Source organism: Girardinichthys multiradiatus, chromosome 1 (assembly GCF_021462225.1).
Source record: "Girardinichthys multiradiatus isolate DD_20200921_A chromosome 1, DD_fGirMul_XY1, whole genome shotgun sequence".
NCBI classification, from domain to species: domain Eukaryota; kingdom Metazoa; phylum Chordata; class Actinopteri; order Cyprinodontiformes; family Goodeidae; genus Girardinichthys; species Girardinichthys multiradiatus.
This window is the reverse complement of record NC_061794.1, coordinates 13,037,779-13,062,567: the sequence shown is the minus strand read 5'-3', so window position 1 is coordinate 13,062,567 and position 24,789 is coordinate 13,037,779. Positions and strand designations below refer to the sequence as shown.

The 24,789-nt window shown below is 38.5% G+C and overlaps 1 protein-coding gene across 1 annotated transcript in view; it reads right to left on the bottom strand.

Moving 5' to 3' along the window:
* Positions 1 to 24,789, bottom strand: part of tafa5l (TAFA chemokine like family member 5, like) — an 83,878-nt gene that overhangs the window by 16,984 nt on the left and 42,105 nt on the right. Inside the window, exon 3 of the mRNA XM_047380247.1 lies at positions 10,779 to 10,906. Coding sequence (XP_047236203.1) covers positions 10,779 to 10,906 — 128 coding nt within the window. The remainder of the gene's footprint in view (positions 1 to 10,778; positions 10,907 to 24,789) is intronic.

Genomic DNA, 24,789 nt, shown 5'->3' with positions numbered 1-24,789 from the left:
CTTCAGGTTGGAGGGGAGTTCCTGCCTCAAGTGGAGGAGTTTAAGTATCTCGGGTCTTGTTCACGAGTGAGGGAAGAATGGAGCGAGAGATCGACAGACGGATCGGTGCGGCTGCCACAGTAATGGGGGCGCTGTGCCGGTCCGTTGTGGTGAAGAGAGAGCTGAGCCGAAAAGCAAAGCTCTCAATTTACCGGTCGGTCTACTTTCCTACCCTCACCTACGGCCATGACCGAAAGAATGAGATCCCGGATACAAGCAACTGAAATGAGCTTCCTCCGTAGGGTGGCCGGGCACTCCCTTAGAGATAGGGTGAGGAGCTCAGCCATCCGGGAGGGGCTGGAGTAGGGCCGCTGCTCCTCCACATCGAGAGGAGCCAGTTGAGGTGGCTCGGGCATCTATACCGGATGCCTCCTGGACGCCTTCCTTGGGAGGTGTTCCAGGCACGTCCCACCAGGAGGAGGCCCAGGGGACGGCCCAGGACACGCTGGAGGGACTATGTCTCTCGGCTGGCCTGGGAACGCCTTGGGCTCCACCCGGAGGAGCTGGAGGAGGTGTCTGGAGAGAGGGACGTCTGGGCGTCTCTGCTGAGTCTGCTGCCCCCGCGACCCGGTCCCGGATAAGCGGAAGACGACGAGTACGAGTACGAGTACGAGTATATGCATATGTATAGATATATATGTATATATATATATACATGTAAATATGTATATATCTATAGATATATGTATATATATATCTATATATCTATAGATATATAGATATATATAAATATAAATTGAAAAGTTAGTTTTTTGTTCAATAAATAATAAGGTTTTGTCAGTTTCAAGTCACTTCAAAGATTGTATTGTTATTTTGTTTTTTTTTTTATGAAAGGTTTCCACCAGATGTGCCTGTGCATGTACTGTGCGAATAAAAAAAATCAAATTTGATTTTGTCTTATAGAAATTATAGTGCAAAGACCTAACAGTTTGGATCTAACGCAGTTTAAATGTAGCTGGCTACTTTTAAGGCTGAATAAGAACCAGAACTTAAATCACAGTTGAAACAGCTTCTATTGCTCAGTGGGAAAACACCATTTGAAATAAAAGACAAGCCAGGTTATTATTTAGCAAAGCACTCAAGGCTCAGTTGGACATTTTATTGCTTTTCTATTTATTCTTACTCGCAGCATCCTTCTGTTTGCCTTCCAACAATAATAACAGCGAGCTAGCCATTGATCTGTCCTCACTCCCACAGCACTTGAGAATCCTCCAGTAATCAACGGCTCAACTCCAGAAGATGCAGAAAGGCAGTCGCGTCGATGATAGACCTGTGGAGTGCATTGCCCGTCCTTTGAGGTGTGATCTCATTAGGAGTGTGTTTGTGGTCAGATGGACTGCCAGCGCAACGGTGACCATGGCGACTCATGGCTTGGCTGCCCAATGGCTTGTGGACACTGAGGCTTTAATGACTGATGTGCTACAAATCATTACATAACAGCACCCACAAACCACATCCCTTGCCTCTGTAATTCCCTCACTTCTTTTTGTAAGAATCTCCTTCATAAAATTGACTTATATTTCTACGATCTTAACAGTTTTGCAGCAGAATATCTCTGTTATATCTCTAATTCTCCTAATCCTACAAGGATCCAGACCTCTATCAAATGCCATCCTCTCAAACGCCTGCGGTGTTCAACTAGCTGTGATAGCTTCATATTAACAGCAACACTGGCAGGACTATACATTCCACCCACTTTTGCTTCAGCTGACACTGAAACAAAGAGGACATAGCTGGAGGAGAGCCACCAGAACCACAAAAAATGAAACGGCAAAAGAAAAAAATGGATGCAAGCCTCTCTGACCTGGTAGGTCACTCAGTTTGTGTATTTCAGAGAGCAAGCTCTACATTTTGCAGTTTTTCCTTTCTTATGGCAAAACATTTCCAACTACAACTGTTGTACTTCCTTTCAGGCAACCCACAAGCTCATACTAGCATTTGTTGTGTGGGTGTATGCTTTCTTTTCTAAGAGACTGTCAAGTATTGTGAATGGGATAAAATGCACCTAAAATAACAGTCTGAAAATGATCAAATCAAGGTATAAGACACTTACATGCCATAATTAAAGTCAGCAAATCAGTGAAATATTTTGAAAAACTGCTTTTATTCTTTTACACATGATTTCAAACTGAGATTGTCACTTTGGCAAAACACAAGTAAGAGTTGATATCTGAGCTCTCACCAGTCAAAGAGGAATCAAAGCAATACCACTTCCCTCGGATTTGCCAAAAATAAGTAAAAACATATAATCATCCTTAAATTTGTTGGTCTTGTCATAGATCCTCCTGACAAACATGTGCATCATCCATTCTTGTCCACAGATCTAACACACCACTGAGCTGCTTTGTCACCTGGAAATTCACATCCACATCCTGCTGTCAAGTGCTTGGAACCTAACACATAATGCTGTTTCCCAGCCCTCCTGATTTGCACTATCCACCTCAGAGAATATCATATGTAGGCCTTTCATCGGCTCACTAGTGAAGACAAATTGCCAGCTTGTTTCCGAAAAGGGGTGGGAGGCATGGGGAGGGGGTTTTGGGCCTCTAGAGAGTAATTCATATTAATGGCTAGCTGGCAGTGGAGAGTGGGCCGCATATACAAACTCCATTAGTAGTTTAGGCCGAAGTGATCTGGCAGTGCCACCGTGGGCTGCACAAACGAGAAAAGACGGATGAAGAGGAGGAGGAGGATGTCAAAGTGTTTAGTAGGAGTTGCAGGTGTTAGGTTAGTGTGTAATATGAGTCTGTGTGATGTAGTTACAACACTGAATGTTTTTATCAAAATATAAAAATGATGATAATGGTATTAAAGTTAAAAAGAACTCTTGGCCTTTAGACTGATCTGTTCCATAAGTTTGAATTAAATCTATCTATTTTCTTTGTCACCCGCTTTGTACTTTTTGGGAGTTGAAGGGATTCACATTCACCATTAGGGTAAGTAGCATTAGACATTAATGTTGCACACTGTATACAGTAACATGGAACACAACTTATAGTCATCATAAAACGAGAGTACAACAACTGTCAATTCTGGGGTTTTAATGTATAAATGACCTGGTCTTTACCAGGTTCTAAAATATATTTATTTAAATATTCATCTATTTTTAGAGAAGGAAATCACCCACAACCAATTCCACTATGTTTCTTGAGTGACATCAAGGAAAAATCAAAAGAAATCATTAAAGATATCAAGAAGAAAACTGTGTACCTCTGGTCTGGTTCATCCATAGATGCAATTTCCAGATGGACTTTTATCTATTCATAAAACTATCTGCAGATATAATTGCAATACGAATGTCCAGCCAATCTACCATTTCTGTAGGAGACGGTTTGTGCAAGATTGGGCCAAGATTACAGCAAACCATTGTTAAAAAGTTGGTAAAGTTTCAACTATTGGAAGTCTTCAGACAGTTTTTTATGGACCCCTTCCTTAAAGACAGTAAAATAATTTAATGGTAGTTTTGAGAATTCTCTGAAGAAAAACAGCATATTTAGTTCACAGAGAAATTATCCAGCATTGTTAGAGTGGTATCAAAAAGATAAAGTGGAGGGAGTCACATGCCGGCTCCTCAGCTGGGGATTAAACCTAATTACACAGTAATCTGTCCTGTGGTAATTTAGATGTCTTCTTCTGAGATGGATAAACTGGTCAACATTTGCTATCAGTGAATGTGCATTGATTAATTTGAGGGGAGCTTCATAAAAAAAAAAAAACAAGCAAAATAGGTACAAAACAACAGTGCACAATAGAAAAAGGAGACTTGCTTAAAAATAAGAAATAACTCTAAAATAAAACACTTTTGGATTAGATACTAAAAAAAATGGTGGTGATTTAAATGCATTAAAAAATCTTTAAAAAGTGATTCAATATTGTATTTAGATATGTTAAATCCAGATAGAAATATAACATAATTGATATGTATTACGTTATATGTTAATTACATTTATCTCATGCACAACATTTGCATAATACAGCACCATCATGCACGTTTGTCACTTTGTTTTATCTACTAAGTACACCTCCAGCAAACATTGTGCACCTCAGCATGACAAAATGAATACAGCCATTATCATATCTCAGAGACCAGCAAAGTCACACTACATGCTGCTGTGTGAAATGGTGAATGAAATTACTAGTCATGTGAAAACAGTTTTTCTGCTCGCACTGTCTGGAAGACACTAGTTGCTCACAGATAAGGACAGGAGGGAACTGCTGTTCTCTTCACACTCCTGCCTGATCAGTCCTCTTCAAAGATTTCTAATTTTCATTTATTCTCTCTCATGTGCTTTGCTCAAATTTCAGTTCTTACTACAAATACCCCTGGACATCTGCTGTCTTCTGCAGCTAAATCCTCAACATCCCCGTCTCCTCAAGAAGACAAAAAAAAGGAGACACACGAGCATCACTTATGATTACTTCAGCAATAACACTGCTCAGCAACAGCTCATTAAAAATATGGAGCAAGACAAGCAATATGCATTTGTGTTAATGTCTCTACCAAGGCAAAAGCACTAAACTGAGAGTGCTGTCAGGGCACATTATACAGCATGGTGGTAAATTTGCCACAGCTGCCTAGGGGCTGCGAGACGGATGGAGCAGAGGAGCAAGGGAAATGAAACATCAGATGGGAGAGACAAGCCAGACTGAAAATTCACTGACCAGGTCGCCGACTGACCTCTGGCATTGTGTACCTGATGTCGAGGACAGACGTCTCTCTGACTCCATCCTTCATGTCATCCCTCGCTGCATTATGCTGTGATTGCGCTGTCTCTATAAGTTATATTACTTTAGTCTTCCTCTTTCATTCTGACAACCTAATACCTGAAGGGGATCTCAGTGTTTCTGCTGCCATTCGATATGATTTATCAACTCAACTGAAAAACGTGTGGCGGAGTCAAAATAACTTCTAGTTCATAACTCAGCCAGGATATTATATCAACTGGCATTACTCAGTGGAATCTGGATTTGTTTGTTTACATTTGTTTGGTAAGAGTGTTTTCCATGCACTCTTACCATTGCAGAAAGCCTATCCAAGGCTTTAGGCTCAAAGTAATAACAATACATTTAGATATTAAGTTCACAAAGTTTAAAATGAACTAAAAAACTAATTTAACCATCAAATGTCTCCATCTCACCAACATAACTCCTTCACACATAGAAAAATTTTATTAAACTGCAGAAGCCTTTGCCAAAAAACAGGTTAGGTTTCTGGGGCGTTTCCTTAACCCTCCATTTCAACAGCTTTATTTATTAAACATCTGTTGATGCTACATGTTACCTGTGTTTGGAGGATTTTTAATTATGTTTCGTGGTGTAACCACATTTAAAAAATAGAGTTACAGCTGTAGAACACCAGGTTGTAATCCTGATTGACATTTCCCTAATGCCACAACCCCCACAAGGCCAGGACTCAAGGATGTCTTCTCAGCTGTCTGAAGTATCTACAACTCGAATATAAAGTGAAGAACCATTCCAGAACTACGGAAGACGGTATGGTCCTTTCCAGACAAACATACCATTCATTGATTCATACATTTCTACTATGTCATTAAAAAGATTTGTCTGAAAACCATCTGGTGAAGAAACACACCTGTATGGTATATTCAGAGAATATGGCAGCTTCATGTCAGCTATGCATAGAGGTGTATGGTGTGAAATGGCCAAGTGGTTTAATGAGATCTACACAGTAGCAGAGAAACCTGTAGCCATGGCTACAGCCACTTGCAAGGGAAAAAATAGAGCCTGGAGAGTGATTATTATTCTTTTTTCTATTTGATTTTTTTTCCTTAAATCTGTATTTCATTTGGCATAGTGCTTCTTTTCAGTAAAAAAAGTGAATATATTAACCTAAAACCAGAGTAGCAAGATACTGTTGGTTTGAGCCACTGTACATTGTCTCAAACAGGGATTAGTCATTACTTAGTCGGTACTGCAGCATTGGCAGGGATGAAGCCTTAGAGTCATTTATGGAGTTCACAGAGAAACAGATGACACCATATTGGAGGTTTTAAAAATTTTATACGTTTGTTTCTTTACATTTCTAACAAAGTCAGCCAGAGGTCAGCTGTTTTTTTTTTTTCAGCCTTACTTTTCTGTTTGCCATAAAAATACGAATATAATAGAATAATAATAAATTAATCTTTTGTCAGTTTAACTCAAGTGTGTTAAACATTTAGAAAGGGATAAACATTCGAATCACTGCAGCATGCAGATTCATGATGTCATAGCAGATGTTTTCCATCAGTTGCTCATGTTTACAGCTTATTTATAGGATCCCATTTAGCTTAAGTGGATTTTATTAATGACTTAGGGAAGAACAGAAATACTATAATAATATAATACATCTTCTTGAGACATGAATAATATAATATTTATGACTAACTACAAAGACTAGAACAGATATTAAGTCAGACTTAAAGAAGCAGAGTCACATCCAGCTTTGTGCGTGGCCCTCTGCAGCAGTGAGTACACCTAGTTAATAGACATTCAGCATCATTTTATACATGCAGGCTTATAATTATACAAATATTAATCCTCATTCTGCTGAATGAGAATATACAAAACCTCACTTCTCTGCTATGCAAAACTGATCCCCTACATCTGATTTATTAAAATAATGGCGAGTCTTGAAAAGGCTGATTACTAACCACAGTTTATTAAGCACATTCTGAACCAATGGTTTTGACTTTGAGTAAGGATCCGCAGTACTAAATTAACACCCAAAACTTGTATTAATTTGTTAGTATAGATAGTACACGTTTATTCATCAGGGTAAACGTAATCAACAGTCTTTGATGACTGTCGCCAACAAGTGCATCTTATATTCGCGAAAGCAATTAAAACATTGCTTATCTTATCGTAAATAACATGTTCATGCTTATTGACAAGTATGCTTTTGAGTGTCTGTAGATTTGGTAATTTCTCGTAGTGGACTGTTTCAGTCAATTAAATGTGCAAACAATCACACTAAGACAAGATTATTTTTTTGAAACTGTCAAGAATTCTTAAAACAGTCAGTCTCCCTAAACAGGCTTGTGATGTTATATTATTACTACAAGCAATGTAGGGCATATTAAGGCTTTCTAGAAGATTTTTAACATTATCTTGTCAGACTTAACCAGCAACACACAATTGCTGTTTTTTCACTAAAATCACACCATGGAACAAAGTGATCTAACCAACAGAAAAGATAGGAGCTCAAACTAACATTTCTTATCATTAAAGTAAAGCTACAGAATGAATGTTGCTTTTGTTTGAAGGAGATCTGCCAGTAATTTGGCCTCATCAGGTTTGAACAGGGGACACAGCAAGATGCAACTTTACACCTGAAGATCTGGTTCAAAGATGTGCTTTTTGTCACAATCCTGAGATGTTTGAGTTTTGATTTTGAGTTTTTGTGTGTTCTTTAGGTCTCGCCTTCTTTTGTTCATTTTTATATGCTTATTATTATTATTAGGTGTTTTCCTTATTGGTTGCTATTGTACTTTATTCATCCAGAGTTATTTTTTGTGAGATTTCTGTTAGGTATTTTCCCTGGGTTTTGTTGTATTTCTGCTTCTGCTTTTCTGCAGGTAATCAGTCTTCCTTCTTCAGCTACTCCACCTTCGCTCTACCACAGCTGGTCCACATTCCATCTAAGCATCTTTTCTGGTTTGCTTGCAATTTCTCCTACCCTGCCTCAGTGTGTATAAACTCCTGTCATCTCATTGTTCCCAGATGTTTTTTTTCCATTGCATTAGGTTTGCAAGAGTTTTAAAAACAGTGACCTATTCCTGCTTTGAAAGATATGAGTTTTGTAATTTAAAAAGGGTTTCCGCCAATAAAGATAACCCTGTCTCTCTCCTAGACGTTGTCATCGGCTGAGATTTTGCTGCGGCTAACTGTGTGTGCTCTCCTACATCCTATAGACTTGAAAATTGGCTCCACATCTTATCTGTTTAGCTGTGTTTCTCTACTAGATGAAGCCACTAAATCAGCTACTACAGCAGCTAACTTTTTACTTTTCGTTAACATAGAAAGCACTCCTGGATTAGGGCTTCTGTGTTTTTGTATATGTGCTGTCCTCTCAATTCTCCAGTCAGTTGTGGCAGATTGCCGTTCACACTGAGACAGGTTCTGCAGCCGGTTTTTTCCTGTTATAGGGGAGTTTTCCTACATGTATGCTCAGTAGGGATTGTTGCAAAGTCAACGGCACAATGCGAGCGACTGTCCACTGTCACTAGATGCTCATCCAGGAGGAGTGAATGCTGCAAGTCAGTGACTTGATGCAATCTGCTGGGTTTCTTGAGATAAAAACCTTCCAACCACTTTGAATAATAAACGGAACATGGCATTGTTTGATGATTAGGATCAATATGGAATGTAAGTAATTTACTTGGAATCTGCCTATATGGTTGGATGGCAGTGACTTCTTTTGTAAAGTACCTTGAGATGATAAGTTTTAATTGGAGCTATATAAAACATTTATTGAATTCAACCGGTTTTACAAACATCCTGTGTTTACACCTGTTACTTACACTTAGTGCAGTCATTTTACTAAAACAAGTTGTTGTAGTAGAGAAATAATACAGATAAAAAGCAGGGATGTTTGCAGAAGAGCTTACAGGAGGTACACTCTTTACCCAAACTCAGAACAACTCCATTTCAACTAATATTGGAGCAGTTTTTAAAGACATGTTCAAAGCAATGATTTTTGCTTACCTGGCATACCTGAATACCAGTTAGTAGAGATGTGCTGTTTTTTTCATTTGGATAATTTATCCCTCAGGAACCATGACACAAAACTACATTGCTTGTCTTGTAAAAAATCACTTTATCCTTTAACATTTTTTTTGCTTTCTCCTCTGATACGACAGTGTATAAATTATCACCCACAATGACGGCGTAGTAAAAAATGTAGTTAATTAATCAAAAAGTAGATCTGCCTAGCATAGAATGGGATTAGGAATTTTTATTATTGGGCCATTGAGGTGACATTTGAGTAGTGCCTGTATAGGTTTTAATTGCAGTGGCACATATATAGGGTGGTTTGACAATATCGTCTCTGAGTTGTGATGCTTATTCCCAGGAATCTTTCGGCATATTAAAAACACATCAGTGGCTGGCTTATCTGGTCATCAAACTGTAAATGCTACAGAATCAGATGCATAGGGATGGGATGATGGGGCATTATTTCTCTGTGGAAGTGTACCTTCCTACACTACTTAAAAGCAAGGCTGGTATACTATTCAGTCACTGGCAACTCTATTAGGTACACCTTGATAGTACCAAATTGGGACATTTGTTTTGCCTTGAGAAGTGTCTTAATTCAACTGTCAACAATCCGTAAACATTCCTTAAACATTTTAGTCCATATTAATATAATAGCATCACAGTTGCGGCAGCTTTATCAACATCACATCCCTGGTACAAATTTCCAGCTCTATCGGATTGATATCTGGTGGCTGTAGAGCCCTTTGGAGTACGGTAAACTTTTTTTGTCATGTTCAAGTAATGTGTTTGAAATGATTTGAGCTTAGCAGCATGTAACATGTAAGCAGCCATTAGAAGGTGGGAACACTTTGGTCTCAATGGCATGAATGTTAATGCCATTTAAAAACAAAGTGTACCCAGCAACAATATCAACAATATTCAGGCTGCCAGATTTAAACTGCTCAGATGGTTCAAAGTGTTCCAAGAAATATCTCCGTACCATTACATCCCCAGTAGCTGCTGGAACCAGCAAGACAAGATGGATCCATGCCTTCATTTCGTTTTCACTCATCAGACCAGAGAACATTTTCACAATCTTTAATTGTCCAGTTTTGGTGAGCCGGAGTGGATTGTAGCTCCTGTTCTTGAGTGACAGGAATGGTGCCACTGTGGTTTTCTGCTGGTGAAGTCCATATGCTTTAAGGTTCTTTAAGGTATTGCACGCTTGGAAATAGCATTTTACATATCTTATATGGAATGAGAGATTCTCTTATCTCTGACCATAACGAGGCATTTTTATCCACACAACCTCTCACTGGATACAAACTATTCTGCTTAAACCTGAGAGATGGTTGTGTATGTATGTGAAAATCCCAGTAGATCAGCAGTTTCTGAAATACTCAGACCAGCACATCTGGCACTAACAGACATGCACATTCAATTTAAATTCCCTTTTCTTCCCCATTGTGATGCTCAGTTCAACTTCAGCAAGTTGTCTTTTCCACGTCTAGGTGCTAAGTGCACTTGCTGACGTGACTGGCTGTATCACTTTTTGTTTTTCAAGCAACTGAACAGGTGTGCCTATTAATGTCTGGTAAAGTGTGTGATAGTGTAATAGTTTAAAAGTGCTCAAATAATAGTTTGGAAATCTTCTATGCCAGGTTTTTATCATAAATAGTGAAGCACAGTATGTTTTCTTTTAACATACCAAGAGATTTCCTTTTCATTAATTTTTTCATCTTTTATGTGCTAACTTTATGAGTCTGTCAGAGAGTTTAGTCCAGGCTTCAGCCATGTGTTCAAATAGCAAAAATGTTTATAAACCTAAAACATTGGAACGCAGATAATCATAACTTTTCTGTCTTGAGTAGTACTTTAAACTTGAGTACCGACAGAGCACTTGACTAAAACATGTTCTATGTATCCTAGGTCTGTGCCTTCATATGATACCTGACCTGATCTCATAGGGGTACTTCACGTTGAATATGAAGGCATGTTGCTGTAAGTGCATATGGCGTGTAATAATGTCACGTCCTGCGAATTACCGTGACGGTCTTGATGCGACCACTGCCCCTGGTGCAGGTCCAGCCGGATCTGTTGAATAGGAGGCTGCAGACCTCCCCCTCCAGGCAGGGAGCCATCTCACACCATTGACGGCTCCGCACGATTCGCGCTGGGTGGGCAAAAAAGGCAAGAGGGCAAAGAGGCATATTAGACAGACTGACAAAGCCAGAGAACGACTTCCAAATGTCAACTTTTTCTGGAACAAACTGAACTGTCCTTTCTGAACCCAGCAGACAGAATGGTTCCCCTTAGAAGCGGATGTGTTTCAAATCCTGCAGTATTTTAATTAAGTTCTTGTAGAACTTGCATGTCTGAATTGCCTGTGGTAGTAACCTTTACAAAGCAGATGGCAGTCCATAAATTACTCTGTTGCTAATGCTAGTTTTCATTACAGCTACACTGAAATTTGTTTTTTCCGTTTGACATTTTGTGGATGTAATTACCCCTGAAACGTATTTCTGGTTAAATCTATGAAAACTTTATTTCAAAATGCAGCAGTGACTTGTCTGTTAAGCCGAACTGTACAATCTCTTTTTTAAGCATGCACTTAGTATGTAATTTCTCAAATACATCCACCCAGCACTTTATTAGGAACATTACTGTAACATGCAGTCTAACCCATACACTTTACAAGTTTTCAAAAATAATATTATTCCTTTTATTTACATAGGTCATAATGTGTGAGTAATACGCTCCTCATGCATGTTCATGTCATTGAAAAAGACAATAAAACGTTTTGTGAAACTTACTGTATATGTTATTGAAATGTCTACATAGGGCTAGACTCCAGCTGAAATGATAATCACCGTACCTGAATGAATCATTAATATCTATTCCCCCATCTGTATGAATGTCTGTTTATTTATTTTAATTTTGGTTTTAATTTCCCTTATAATGCCTGCGTTATTCGTGTGTACTAATCAGGAGGATTTTGCGGTATTACAATTATATTTTATCAGAAAATAGGAAAGTGTTCCCTAAACCAATTCACTTTTTTTTTTTACATCTGTACCAGGTGGCATGGTGGCATAGCTGTTAGTAGCCTTGCAGGAAGAAGGTCCTGGGGTCAAATCCCTTCAATGGCTTTTTTAGAGTTTGCATGTTCTCCCTGTGGATGTTTTGATCCTCATGGAGAACTGCAACTACCTCATACAGTCCAAAATGGGCATGTTAGGTTAATTAGTGACTATAAATTGCCCTTAGATATGATTGTGTGCATGCATTGTTGTAGCTGTAAACAAGTCTAGAGGAGGGCAGAGAAGAAAAATAGTTCAAACTGAATCTTCGCCTGTCATTACTGTTCATTTCTAAGCAAGTGCTAGCACTGCATCATATCTAGCCACTACAGGAAGTTAGAAGAGAAAATTGAAAGTGATTACTTCAACAGTCACCAGATTATTCATGATTAAGGATGGGTACTGAACTCGGTACTTTATATGGAAGTAAATGTGTCCCAAAATGTATTAATAAATTGCTTTTTCATTTTCAAAATCAAGCTGCCTTTTTTGACTCATAAATAAAATTAGAAATAAATCACTCAAACTGCATTTTTTTATTTTTTTCTCCAAGACCGCTCAATTTGTAAATTAATTAAAATGGTAAATAAAATAACGTTTAACATTTCATTTTCAAAAGATGTCTCAGCAAAAAGTGACCAAAATTCATTTTGAAATGTCAAATTTGGAAATTAAAATGTATTAACAGAAATGCTTTTTCATTTTAAAGTCATAGCTGCATTTTTTGACTCATAAATGAAATTGCTAATAGATCTTTTAAACTGAGTTTTCATTTTCTTCTTCAACACTGCTCATTGTGTGACACAACTAAAGAAATAACTAAGAGGAAAAAGCTTTTTTTGTTTTCATGCCTGCGCCCGCAAAAATGTTCCATAAATCAATTTGACTTCACATTTCCCAGCGGTGCAGGAGAGTGACGTCAGTGGGAGCTCTTCTTCTCCTGTCCCAGACCGCACCATTACGCATCGCGTACGTTAGAGAACGGTGTGCATTGCTCCCGAGACGAAATGAGAGCGTGAAGATTGTGTTCAGAGACAGTGGCAAATCACCATGTCCAAATCTGTACCAGAGCTGCTAAGGGAAGCCGCAGCTGCCCTGCAACGGCAACAAAATCTATAGTATGTCTCTGCAGACCGGAAACCGCTGTTTCAGTCCTGCACGTTCAGACCCACAGTTCTAGACTGCTTGTTTTCCCGACTGCCATAAAAATTTGCCTTTTTTTCACCCTAATAAATATAAAGAATTTCCCTTTGGGTATCAATAGGCTACTTCTGATTTCAATTTAGCCTATGGTATTTTTCAGCAACAGCTATTAAAACTAATTAAAGCACTGATTGTAACAGAGATTTAGTGCACCCCGATACCAAACAGTTTGAAAGTTTATTACATTAAACTACTAAACAGTAATAAATGCTTTATGCTTACACAGAAATATGTAATATTTAATAATGTATACATAAAAACATTCACGTGCTTCCGCTGATAGCAAGAAAGTCAAGTCCTGAGAAATGTGAGAAATTCAGTGAACAATTTTAATAATGCGTCTATACACATCTATTACATGTAGCCACGTCCACAGCTAATACAAGTCCTAATGAACTTTGTATTATAATACCATCATGACTTCATGAAGTTCAAACATGACTTCAGACGTGTGTCCCTGATGGATTAAGAGGGAGGTGATGGAGAAATTGAGCAATCTCAGGTCATCTGCTTCATGGCACCTCGATGGATCAGAACATAGTGGTAGACGGCTCCTCTCTGTTCAATGCAGGACAGAGAGATTTTGAAGATCCTTCATTCCTGCAGCCATCAGGCTTCCTTTTTAAAAGCAAAATTTTAAATGCAAATGAAGTTTGTTGGGTGCCTCAAAACTTTGAATACACTAGCTTAAAACTGAACTTTTACAATTTCTGGTCTGCTTACTTATTTATCCCCAGCTGCTGTTCAGACCCAACTCTGTGGGATTAAATAAAGTTGAGCTGTAAAAGGGACAGTGAAAATTTGTGCAGCAGGTCCAGCATCTGTCCAGTATGGGCAAGGTTTTTCTGTTCTGGACAGTTATGCAACTAAAAAAGAGAAAGCCTAGTTAGTCCAAGTTAATATTTTTCTAAAACACATTCTCAAAATATAGGTAACAGAATGATATCAATTTAAATAGTTTAAAACATACATAGTAACATAAATATTGACTGAAATATTAACCTTTGGCCGTCTCTCAATGAACCTCTGGGAAGTTCTTTCAAGGCTCTTTGGAAAACCATTTCAGGTGACCACCTCATGAAGCTCATGGAGAGAATACTAATGGAGCAAATTAGTAGAGGCAACTGTGGTTCAGGTTGTAAGAGTTCGTCATGTCACCAGTGGGTTGCCAGTTTGAACCCCCGTTCCATCTGTCTCAGTTGTCGGGTCCCTGAGCAAGACACTTAGCCCCAGAAAGCTCCCCGGTAGAGGCTGACATTATTTCATATATATATGTATATGTATATATATATATATATATATATATATATATACATACATATGTATATGTATATATACATATACATATGTATGTATATATATATATATATATATATATATATATATATATATATATATATATATATATATATATATATATATATATATATATATATATATGTATATGTATATATACATATATATATGTATGGGCTGCACGGTGGAGCAGTTGGTAGCACTGTTGCCTTGCAGCAAGAAGGTCCTGGGTTCAATTTCCAGCCTGGGGTCTTTCTGCATGGAGTTTGCATGTTCTCCCCGTGCATGCGTGGGTTCTCACTGGGTACTCTGGCTTCCTCCCACAGTCCAAAAACATTCCTTGTTGGGTTAATTGGTAACTCTAAATTGCCCTTAGGTGTATGAACGAGTGTGTGTATGGTTGTTTGTGTGTTGCCCTGCGATGGACTGGCAACCTGTCCAGGGTGTACCCTGCCTCTCGCCCGTAGACTGCTGGAGATAGGCACCAGCTCCCCCACGACCCACTATGGAATAAGCGGTAGAAAATGACTTACTGACTATATATGTATATATATACATATACATATATATATATATTAGTGGGTTTTTTTGCCTAACTGTAAAACACTATTTAGTGTTCACTATTCAGGTTTTAACTTAATCCCTACGATAAAGTAAGCATTATGCTCTGCAGATTTTTTTTCTTCAGAGGAAGAAAAATTTTAAAAGTTGATAGGGAATTGGTGAAGCTAATTACAGGGCTGTCCTGGTGAAAAATCTATGCGAGGTTGCAAAAGAAATTAAACATACAGCCAGAGACACAATAATTTCAATCAATGACTGACCCAGTCAAAGTCTATATCTAAATACGGGTCAGAATTTGTGGCAACACTTAAAAATGTATGTTCACAGACTGTCTCGCAAAGTAGAATGAGCTAAGACTTAAAATATGGTTCTACAAAGTATTAGCTGAATTTTACATTTTAATTTGAAATATGACAAATATCCTTTATGTGTTGGTCTAAAATCCCAATAAAATACATTAAAGTTTGCAGTTGTTATGTAATAAAATGTGAAATAGTTTAATTAATATGAATACTTTGGCAAGGTTTTTCAGAGGATGCTGGTTTTAATTCTGGTCCATCGTGAAGTTTCTGGCAGTGAAAGATGGACTGTCTAGATTTGCAAGAATAGCATGCTAGTAAAAAGGTGATATATACTAAAAATCCTGCATTGATATTATTTTCTGAAACAGTCAGTCAGTCAGTCATTTTCTACCGCTTATTCCATAGTGGGTCGCGGGGAAGCTGGTGCCTATCTCCAGCAGTCTATGGGCGAGAGGCAGAGATATATACTAAAAATCCTGCATTGATATTATTTTCTGAAACAGTTGGGCCGAATTTGTCCCCAGCCCCTGTTATACAAGTTATCTTCCCACATCCAGTATCTCCTTTTAACCCTGACTAACAAGCAAGCTTAGTTCTTGCATAATGCAGCCCTATTCCCAACACCTGAAAACATACTCACTTAAAAATCCTGTAGTTACATAGGAGATGCGTTTTGTGTAGGTGGCTCACTAGCCCTTCCCTGTTTATTTTTGATACCACGGCGATTAGGTGGTAAATATTGAATTTATCCATTCTCATCATTATGAAGTTGGAATAATTGCCTTTTCTTACTTTTCTACTGTTAGCATTCTGCAAATGACAGCTGCAGGGTAAAGCTGAAATAAAATTTTCTCTGCAGTTCCAGAGAAGAGATTAGAGGCGGAGGATTACAGTGTGGAGTGGCAATAAAAAGCATTTCACCATTCTCATTAGTCATTTGTCTGCAGCAGAGGTCAGGTTGTCAGAGTGCTAGCCTGTGATGTTCTCATTCCCCCACTGAAGGCTGCCTGCATGACATTGAATTAGCATCCGTCTGTAGTCGATGCTGATAAGCACTGATTGTTCTTTATACAACGTGCTAAAGCAACACAGAAAGGTTATCGGCTCTCTGCGGGCCTGACCGGGGCCGATGCTCCTGCCTGCCCATGATCCCTAGGGGCAGCACATTGTAGAGCGTGCTAACATGGTCGGCAAATTGAAAGAGAGAAAATACTATTCGCAGTGTCCACAGGAGAGCAGAGGGTAAAAGAGAATGGAAAGAGTGGAACGGGAGGCCTGGTGACATTTTTCTGAGAGGTATTCCTTTTTCAGGCCTTGTTAGGTGACTAAAATTGGTATTTAGACTGACAGACCCTCATTGCGTTACTGCAAAAAAGGTATGCCATCTTTATTTATCAAGCTTACTGAAATACCAAACAGTAACCCAGCGAGTGCAGAGGCACGCTCAAACAAGCACTGCTCTGTGAATACAAAGATTTTCTCCCTCAGTAAGTAAAATATATTATCACATCAGAGGAGGACCTTTTCTGTCTGCTCTCACAGTGCAGCCATGCAGCCAGGAGACGCAAAGGTGGAACAAAACAATCTGGAAACCTGTCAACTCGGTGAGCCGAACAAGCTTAAAAAATATTAAAAGGTTCACAACTAGATTCAGAGACAGAATGGTCATTACGGCTTCACCCTGAGCGGAGAAGCAGGGAAATCTGAATTGACCTTCCCCCTGACACAGCAACATGCCGTGATGAAAATTCATTTTCACAGCCATCCATCAGGTGCAACAAAGCGCAGATTTATCAGTTGGTTGCAGATGTAGTTATGAGTACATTACAGGGCCAGCAAAACTCAATTTCCAGGGCACTGAATAAAAGCTGAGCTGGCAAAGCTGGTGGGAGTGCTGACTAACCATGGAGTGCATCATTCCAGCAGGCAGAGCGTCGGAGACTGGCTAAAATAAATGCTCCTGCCACAATACCAAGGCTCTCACTAGCTTGGACCTTCAAACGTTTTTCATACCACGAGTGAAAGCATGATTATTGAGGACTTGATTAAGTGAAGATTTGATGACAATGCTACTGTAAAACATTCACCAAAAATATGTTGGCTTCAACCTGTCTTCATCCATCAAATAGGTCTCTGTAACATGCTGGCTTATGTGGAGTGAATAAAAGCTTCCATCCACTGAGTTACTATGTAGTATTAAAAAGTATGCAAACTGTTTATAGCTTTTGCCAAGTTAAATAAGTATGAGGAAAAAATGTGTTTCTATGTTCCATTTTCCAAGACATAAAAATCTGATGTCTGAAAACTAAATTGCTTACAAATAAAGATCTGAATAGTGTAGCATGCATTGGTAATCAACCTACCGCCTAACCCACCCACCACAACCCTCCCACTCCTGAATCAATACTTTTATAGAGCTTTTATAACAGCTTTTGCCATAACTTCGCTCTGCTTACGGCATGTTCCTTGGTCTTCGTGATGCTGTTCAACAGTGCTGTCATGGGCACGGCACTGGTGGTGTAGGGGTTAAGCGCACAACCATGTGCAGAGGCTATAGTCCACGACCTTTGCCGAATGTCTCCCCCTGTCTTTGTCCTCTTTCCTGTCTACCTAATGTCAAAAAATGAAAAATAAAGGCATCTAGTGCTGTGAAAAAAATATATATAAAAAAGCAATGTTGGCCTAACAAACCTTTGAAGTCTTCAGAGAACAGCTGGATTTATACTGATGATAAACCAATGACAATTAGTTACACAGAATCTTATTTAAGGGTATCAGAGTAAAGGGGTCTAGATACGTTCATGCAACACTTTTTTGGGATTTGTAAAAACTTTAAAATGTATTTATCCTTTCTTTCCGCTTCGTAATAATGCACTATTTTGTGGTGGTCTGTCACATAGAATCCCAATAAAACAACTGGAAATTTGTGGCTGTAACAAGAAAAAAAAAAGCATTACTTTCATTTTCAAGATTATGCTGATGCTTAGGCTTTCTTGATGTCACATCAAGAATCAGCTTTGCGTTATAGCCGACGACCATTTTTGGATCTCCTGTGTACTGATGTCCTGTGTGGCGTTGGTGGCCCGGTGCAGCAGCAGGGGCCAAACAGCTGACTCAGGTGCCTGGATGAGACACAGAATCTATCTGGCTGACACCTGGGGGGCCCGTTTTGTTGCTGTAGATGTCATACCCCCGTCCAGGGACAGCAACTGTCGAGCCAAGCTTGTCAGCTGCCAAGGTCCCTGCTGGAGCACATCTCTGGACCTCCAACTACATCACACAGAAGACCATCTGCACCCCGGTGCATGAGAGCCAAGCCCTGCCTAGCTTTACATGGCAATGCCAGACGAGACTCAGAGTGGGGCAGGAGGCACAGCAGTGACTTCTAAACCAGACACACTGTTAATCTAATGAAATTCTGCCACTGCACAACAATAGTAGCACTAGATTTTCTGCTAAAGCCACTGGCAGATCATTTATATTTAGAAATGTCACAAAAAAGGAAATATTCTCTGATATGACTCCATGCATCTAAGAGAAGAATCAATGAAATCACAAATAATATAATTTCCTGGAGATTTAATAACTGGGTCTGAACAACAGCTTCTTCTGATATAACAAGCATGCATGATAATAAGCTAACTAACTTTGCCGGGCTTGAGAAACATTAACAGCTTTGCAAAATCTCTCTGACTAATGGTAATTAAGCCTCAATCATGGATGAATTTGTAGCAGGCAGATTTCCATAATACATCATGTCAAAAAGCTCTAATCATCTGTACTGTACATCTGTCACTGTACTTCACCTCACAGTCACCAGACCTCAGTCAAACAGAGCCTATTTGGGATGTATTTGGGAGATTCTCATTATAGATGTGGAGTCAACAAATCTGCTGCAATTGTGTCAAGCCGTTCTGTCAAAATGCACCTTGTTGAATCGCTACCATGAATAATTAGGGAAACTCTAAAGGAAATAAGTGGTCCAACCAAGGACTACCTTGATGTACCTAATAAAGTGGCTGGTGTAAACTTGTCTCTATGGGTGTGATTACGAGTGTGCCAGACATTTTAATGTCGTATTTCTGTAATTATAATGATCAAAATGTATTATTTATCAGTTGAAAAGTTTTTTTTTATTGCAGGTGCCTTGTTAGAAACACCTCAACCTTGCTACAAATAAACCCAGATGAGTGTGAAAAGGTCAGGAATGTTTTATCAGTAATATTTATTATTTTGCTTTTGATGAATCAATCATGGGTTGTTAATGAATATTTCTGTTTCTCAGCTATGCTGGGTGTCAACTTACAACAGTTAGTGTACTGCAAATTGTCATAAAATGAAATAACAGCTGACCCTATGTTTATCTCTAGCATATTTTAATTGTTTTTCAGCAACTGTTGCAGAATGAGTTTTTATTATGAAAGGGGATCTTTTGTTTTTCTATCTAATGGTTCAAAACGTTCAATATTTGGCCTTGCAAAACCATTCGTGTCTCTTTAAATGTTTTCATATTTTGTCATTATCATTGATCTAATTTATCTGGCCTTTTAGATCACAGACCAGCAGAATTCAGTGCATCATTTTAAAGTGGAAGGAAAATGATACATGGTTTTTAAAATTTTTCACAAACAAGAGTCTCAAAACTGTGGCATACACTTGCATTCAGCCTCCCTAAATCAAAACTTTCACTGTCAGTTCTTTCAGGTATGGTGTTACCAGTTTTGTACATCTACAGACTGAAGATTTAGCCCACTTGTTTTCCAAAGTAGGTAAAGCTATGCCACAATGAATGGAGATGATTTGTGAACCTTAATTTTTAGGAATTCTAGCACATGAATATGCTTTAATCTAAAACACTCTAAATACAGAATTATCCAATAATTAGAACGTTTCATCTTCCCATGACTTGTAACCAACTTCCATGTTGCTGCTAAGAAAAATAATCCCCACAGCATGATGATACCACCACCAAATTGGATTGGTATGTTCAGGGTGATAAGTGATGTTAGTTGTTCGCCACACACAGTATTGTGTTCCCTGCATAGCCTGTGGCAAACTACAAATGGGACTTTTGTGTTTTTGGGCAGTTCCTTTTGAGAAGTTTGAAGCCTGGGGTATTATTTGTAACCTAACCCACTATAATTCTCTGTACAATGTTTTACCTGAGCAGTCTGCTGTGTCTTTGGTCTTCATTATTCTGTCTTCTGACTGTAAGATCTATTTTCAAAAACAAGTTTGAAATCAAACATCTAAAAGGACTTTGTTTAAAAGAACAGTGTGTGTGAGAAATTGCCCCTCTTTCACTTCTGCATCATTGCAAGCCTTACACTCATTGCTCTATTTATTGCTAGGTCATTTCACTGAACATTAAAGCAGAAGCTTCTAACCAGCATTTAAGGTCTCCCTGCAGCCTGCGCCCCCTTATCTAGGCAGTCATCAAGCTCCATACGATCACAGTGTTATGTGGTGGCATGGCAACAACGGGTCGAGCAAAAACAGACGACAGGAGAGAGTCAGGCTGCAGATTAGAGCGAGAGTTCAGGGACAAGCAGCAAAAAAGCATATAATCCTCCTGTGTACAGAGTGCAGACTCAACCTGTACAAAAATGACATGTAGCAGCACAAAAAGAGGGCCAAAAAGCTTGAAATATGACCTGGCAAGGAAAAGACTAACAAAAGAATTCACTTTGCAGTAAAACACTCTAGGCTTGGTGCAGCTCATCGAATTGTTCTGAGAATAAAAACAAGCTAGGAATTACAGGGTAAACATGTCACACTGGTGGAGCGATACAGCTGCCATCTGGACCAGTCAGCCAGGGAAGACCACTTAAATATAGTGTATTTATTTTGAGGCTTAGGTAGGCTTTTGGGTATGCAGTTATGTAAGTGACAAAAGTATGATGGCCTTTAAAATGTATCTTGATTAATAGCTCTTTTAAAGGTATTTTTTAAAGTTTTTTCTTAATCCAGTCCTCTGGAGTAGAATTAGCAAGCAGAACAGTTTAAACGTCCCTATTTTACTAATCTTTCTGTGTAGATGTCTCAAATAAAAACTGTGCAGAGTTTATTTAGTCCCTCTCAAATCAGTCTTTTGTTTGTTGATCTACATCAACAAAGGGCAGCGCCTGTGAGTGGGCAGCAAAGCCTCGGTGACCCGTCCCCCCCTTGTCTTGTCTCATGATGTATGTTTGGATGGGTTGTATTGGAATTCTAATTTCCCCTCGGGGATCAATAAAGTATCTTTGAATTGAATTGAATGTGTTTATTTTACCTTGCGATCAGCTGAAACATCCCGACAGAATGGGGTGTTGAAGTCAACCAACCAGTATTATGCCCCTGATCTACCTTGAGAGGTAGTCATAAACCAGTAATCACTGTGAACTGTACAGAGTAATACAGAATTGCATAACAAGTGAGATGTTGTATAAAACATTGACTGAACACAGACCGCGGACTTTAAATCATCCTACTGTGTTGTCTAATCTGATGAATATGTTAATCAGCAAAATCTGATGCAGATTATAACATGCTGATGATGGATTACAACGGATGTAGTATTTACATATATACTATTCATATCATAAAAATAGTGTTTTAGACCCAACTTTTCTTTTTTGTTCTACACTTACCTACTTTCTGTAAGTGCAGTGTGAGCCTCATTGATGACTGAGATAGATTCCACAGTTTTGTGTGCTGGCAGCATCCAGTTTGCTCCAGTAACACCCAGCTAACAGCAGATTCGGAATGGAATGGTGTTCGAAACGGACCAGAGAAGTTGCCGGGATGGTATAGAGAAAAGTGAGGGAGCACATCGATAAAGGAAGGCTGACGATCTGATAATACACGAGCTTATGACATGCATGGAACCATATCTGAGCTTAGAACAGGTAGCTGGATCTTCCTGTTAAAGTCAATCTCCATGATCACCTGACTACTGTCTGACACTTTGTTTAAACACATACTACACAACAAACCATCACAGTGATTGAAAAGGCAGCAAAAGTGTAAAGAAAAACGTTGAAAACTCTTTCGAAAGCCTGAGAACCATCAATCGAAGGCTGGGGGTTAATCTTTTTTTTTTTTTTAAGATTTGTTTTTGCAGCACTAGCGGCCTTTATTTTCCAGTATTTTCTGACAGTAGTTAGACAACTATACCTCTAGCTGACAGTATATTTTACTCATTCAAAACCCGGTTGCTAAACTTTGGAGACTGCAGATGATGTGATACAATTTGCTCAAATACTCAAACACTTTCAAGTTCTAATGCCCTCTATGTTAGAAGTCTTTTAGTGTGTTCACTTGCCTTATGGTTCTGTGACGACTGCAGTGACGTGTTTTTTGCAAGTTGGTCTTATATAATGGTGCTCTATTTCAGATTATCTATAACAGATTTTCTAAATCTTATTTTGAGAAAAACTAATGGTTTGAAATTGTTCGTATGCTTTTAATTGTTGATTTTAGTTGTACGTTACTTTTATGAAAAGTGGTTTGTTTAAATGTTCTCTATATTCTAACATCCCACAGAGCCCAAAAGGTCTGAGCTACTTTAGCAATGTGTATTTGCAATTTTCTATCCTGACCTGCGGGCATTTCAATATCAGAGTCAATATACAGCCAAATTAAAGGAATTTTGAGGAAGTGGAGACCAAACTAATGCGTTTGATTGTCCGCATTTTTTTATTTTATTCTTAGACACAACAAAATGTTATTTGGCCCTCACAGAAACATATTTAGATTCAATTATGCTTTTGAACATAATTATACTGATTACAATTGACCATCCAATCACTCAAGTCCTAGAAGGACCTTGATGAGCATATGGGCAGAATGTTTTCTACTGGAATATTAGGGTTGATGAGTTTTGTTTGAAAATGTTTCCAGAAAATGAACTTTCAGCTCAGATTGCATTTGCTTTAGATCAAAAATTTATGATTCTATCAGGTATGTTTTCAAAGTTTAAACAGATATGTTAATGTTTGTTCTTTCACATTTAAATTGCAATATTAAATTGCAGTCCTAAGTCTCATTTGGACCACTGTGTTCTCAAACATGCAAAAAGAATCCTATGTACAATTTGTATGACTTACCTATCACATTGTATGAGTTATACGGTAATGAAAAAAGGAAAACGTTTAACTCATTCTTATACTAAGCAGGTTTCTCTTTATATACATGTTGCTACAATTGGACATTGCTGTCAACATACAGTGTTAGGAAAGGTTTGTAGCTTTTGTTTGCTCACTACATTCAAAAACTGAAGGCTCTGTTTTCATAAAGGGTCACGTTTTTATCTAAAGGTCACAAACAAACAGTGATCCCCTCCGGATGCTGTTAAAGGATTACAGCATATTAAATTGATCCAGAAGAAGGTGAGTTTCTGTTCTACGAAAAACAAAGTGGAGTATTCTTAGTGAATAAATAAGTTTAGAAGTCAGCAAATATTGCTAAGCTGATTGATGTCATGAGGCATTCAGAATATGATTGAGAGAAACTAAATATCCTCTGACTTAAAGGTCAGAAAGGAAACTCACAAACTGGCAGTTCTGAGTTTCCATCCATTATAATATAGACTGAATTCAAATCCTTGTTTTCAGCTTATTCACTATAGACAGAAAAGTATTCACAACACTTTAAATTTATTTACATATTGTCATTTTAAACCACAAACCAAAATATATTTAATCGTGATTTTATGTGACAGACACAAAGCAGCAAATCATGTTAAGGTGGAAGTTAAAGTTTTTGAGGCCAGACTCGATGCTAGGAATCAGGTATGGGACACACGTGGGCCCGTTGTGTTCCCAGCCCTTTAAAAGCTGCTTCTGTCTGCTGTTCATCAGGTTGCTCCTATGATGAGCATGAAGGTCATCTTGGCTGCCTCTGGCCCATTGTTTCTGGTTTCTTATGGGTTTTAGCTTCATTTACACCTCCGCACATGCATGAACCACTGACAAATTAGTGAAACATATTTCTTTTGGTTTATTCAAATACATTTCTGAATATTGCCAGCCCTTGTTGTCTCCTGTTCTTGAAAAAGTCCTTTATCCCAGGGTGTAGCACAAGGCATTCAGGGCCTTTACTCTGATACCAACAAATAGAATCCAGCTCAACTGTCTGTAGATTAATATTGTAATTGTTTTTTTTTTTTAGAGAACATTAGTGAACAAACAGCATCATAAAGACCAAGGAATGCGGCTGACAGGTCAGGGAGAAAGTTGTGGAGAAGTTTAAAGCAGGGTTAGCATATCAAGCAAAAACCCAAGCTTTGGACGTCTCACAGAGCAAGGTTCAAGCCATCGTTCTAAAATGCCCATTAAATTGCCCGTGCTAACATTACAGGAGCTACAGAGGTCCACTGTGACGTCTATGACAGTGATACCATTAGATTAAGACAAGCCTGGGCTTCAATCCTTTCATCTTTCGAATCACCGGTAACCTAATTTGAGAGGCCTAAAGTATAAAATTTTATCTCCAAGGTAGAGGAACACTGAATATTCTCTGTTACAGGTCATATTGATTAAAGCGGAATACATTAAAGACACAAGAAATGAAGAGAAGAATTTAACCTGACAGACAACCAATCACACACTAAACTCTAAAAGGTCTATAAA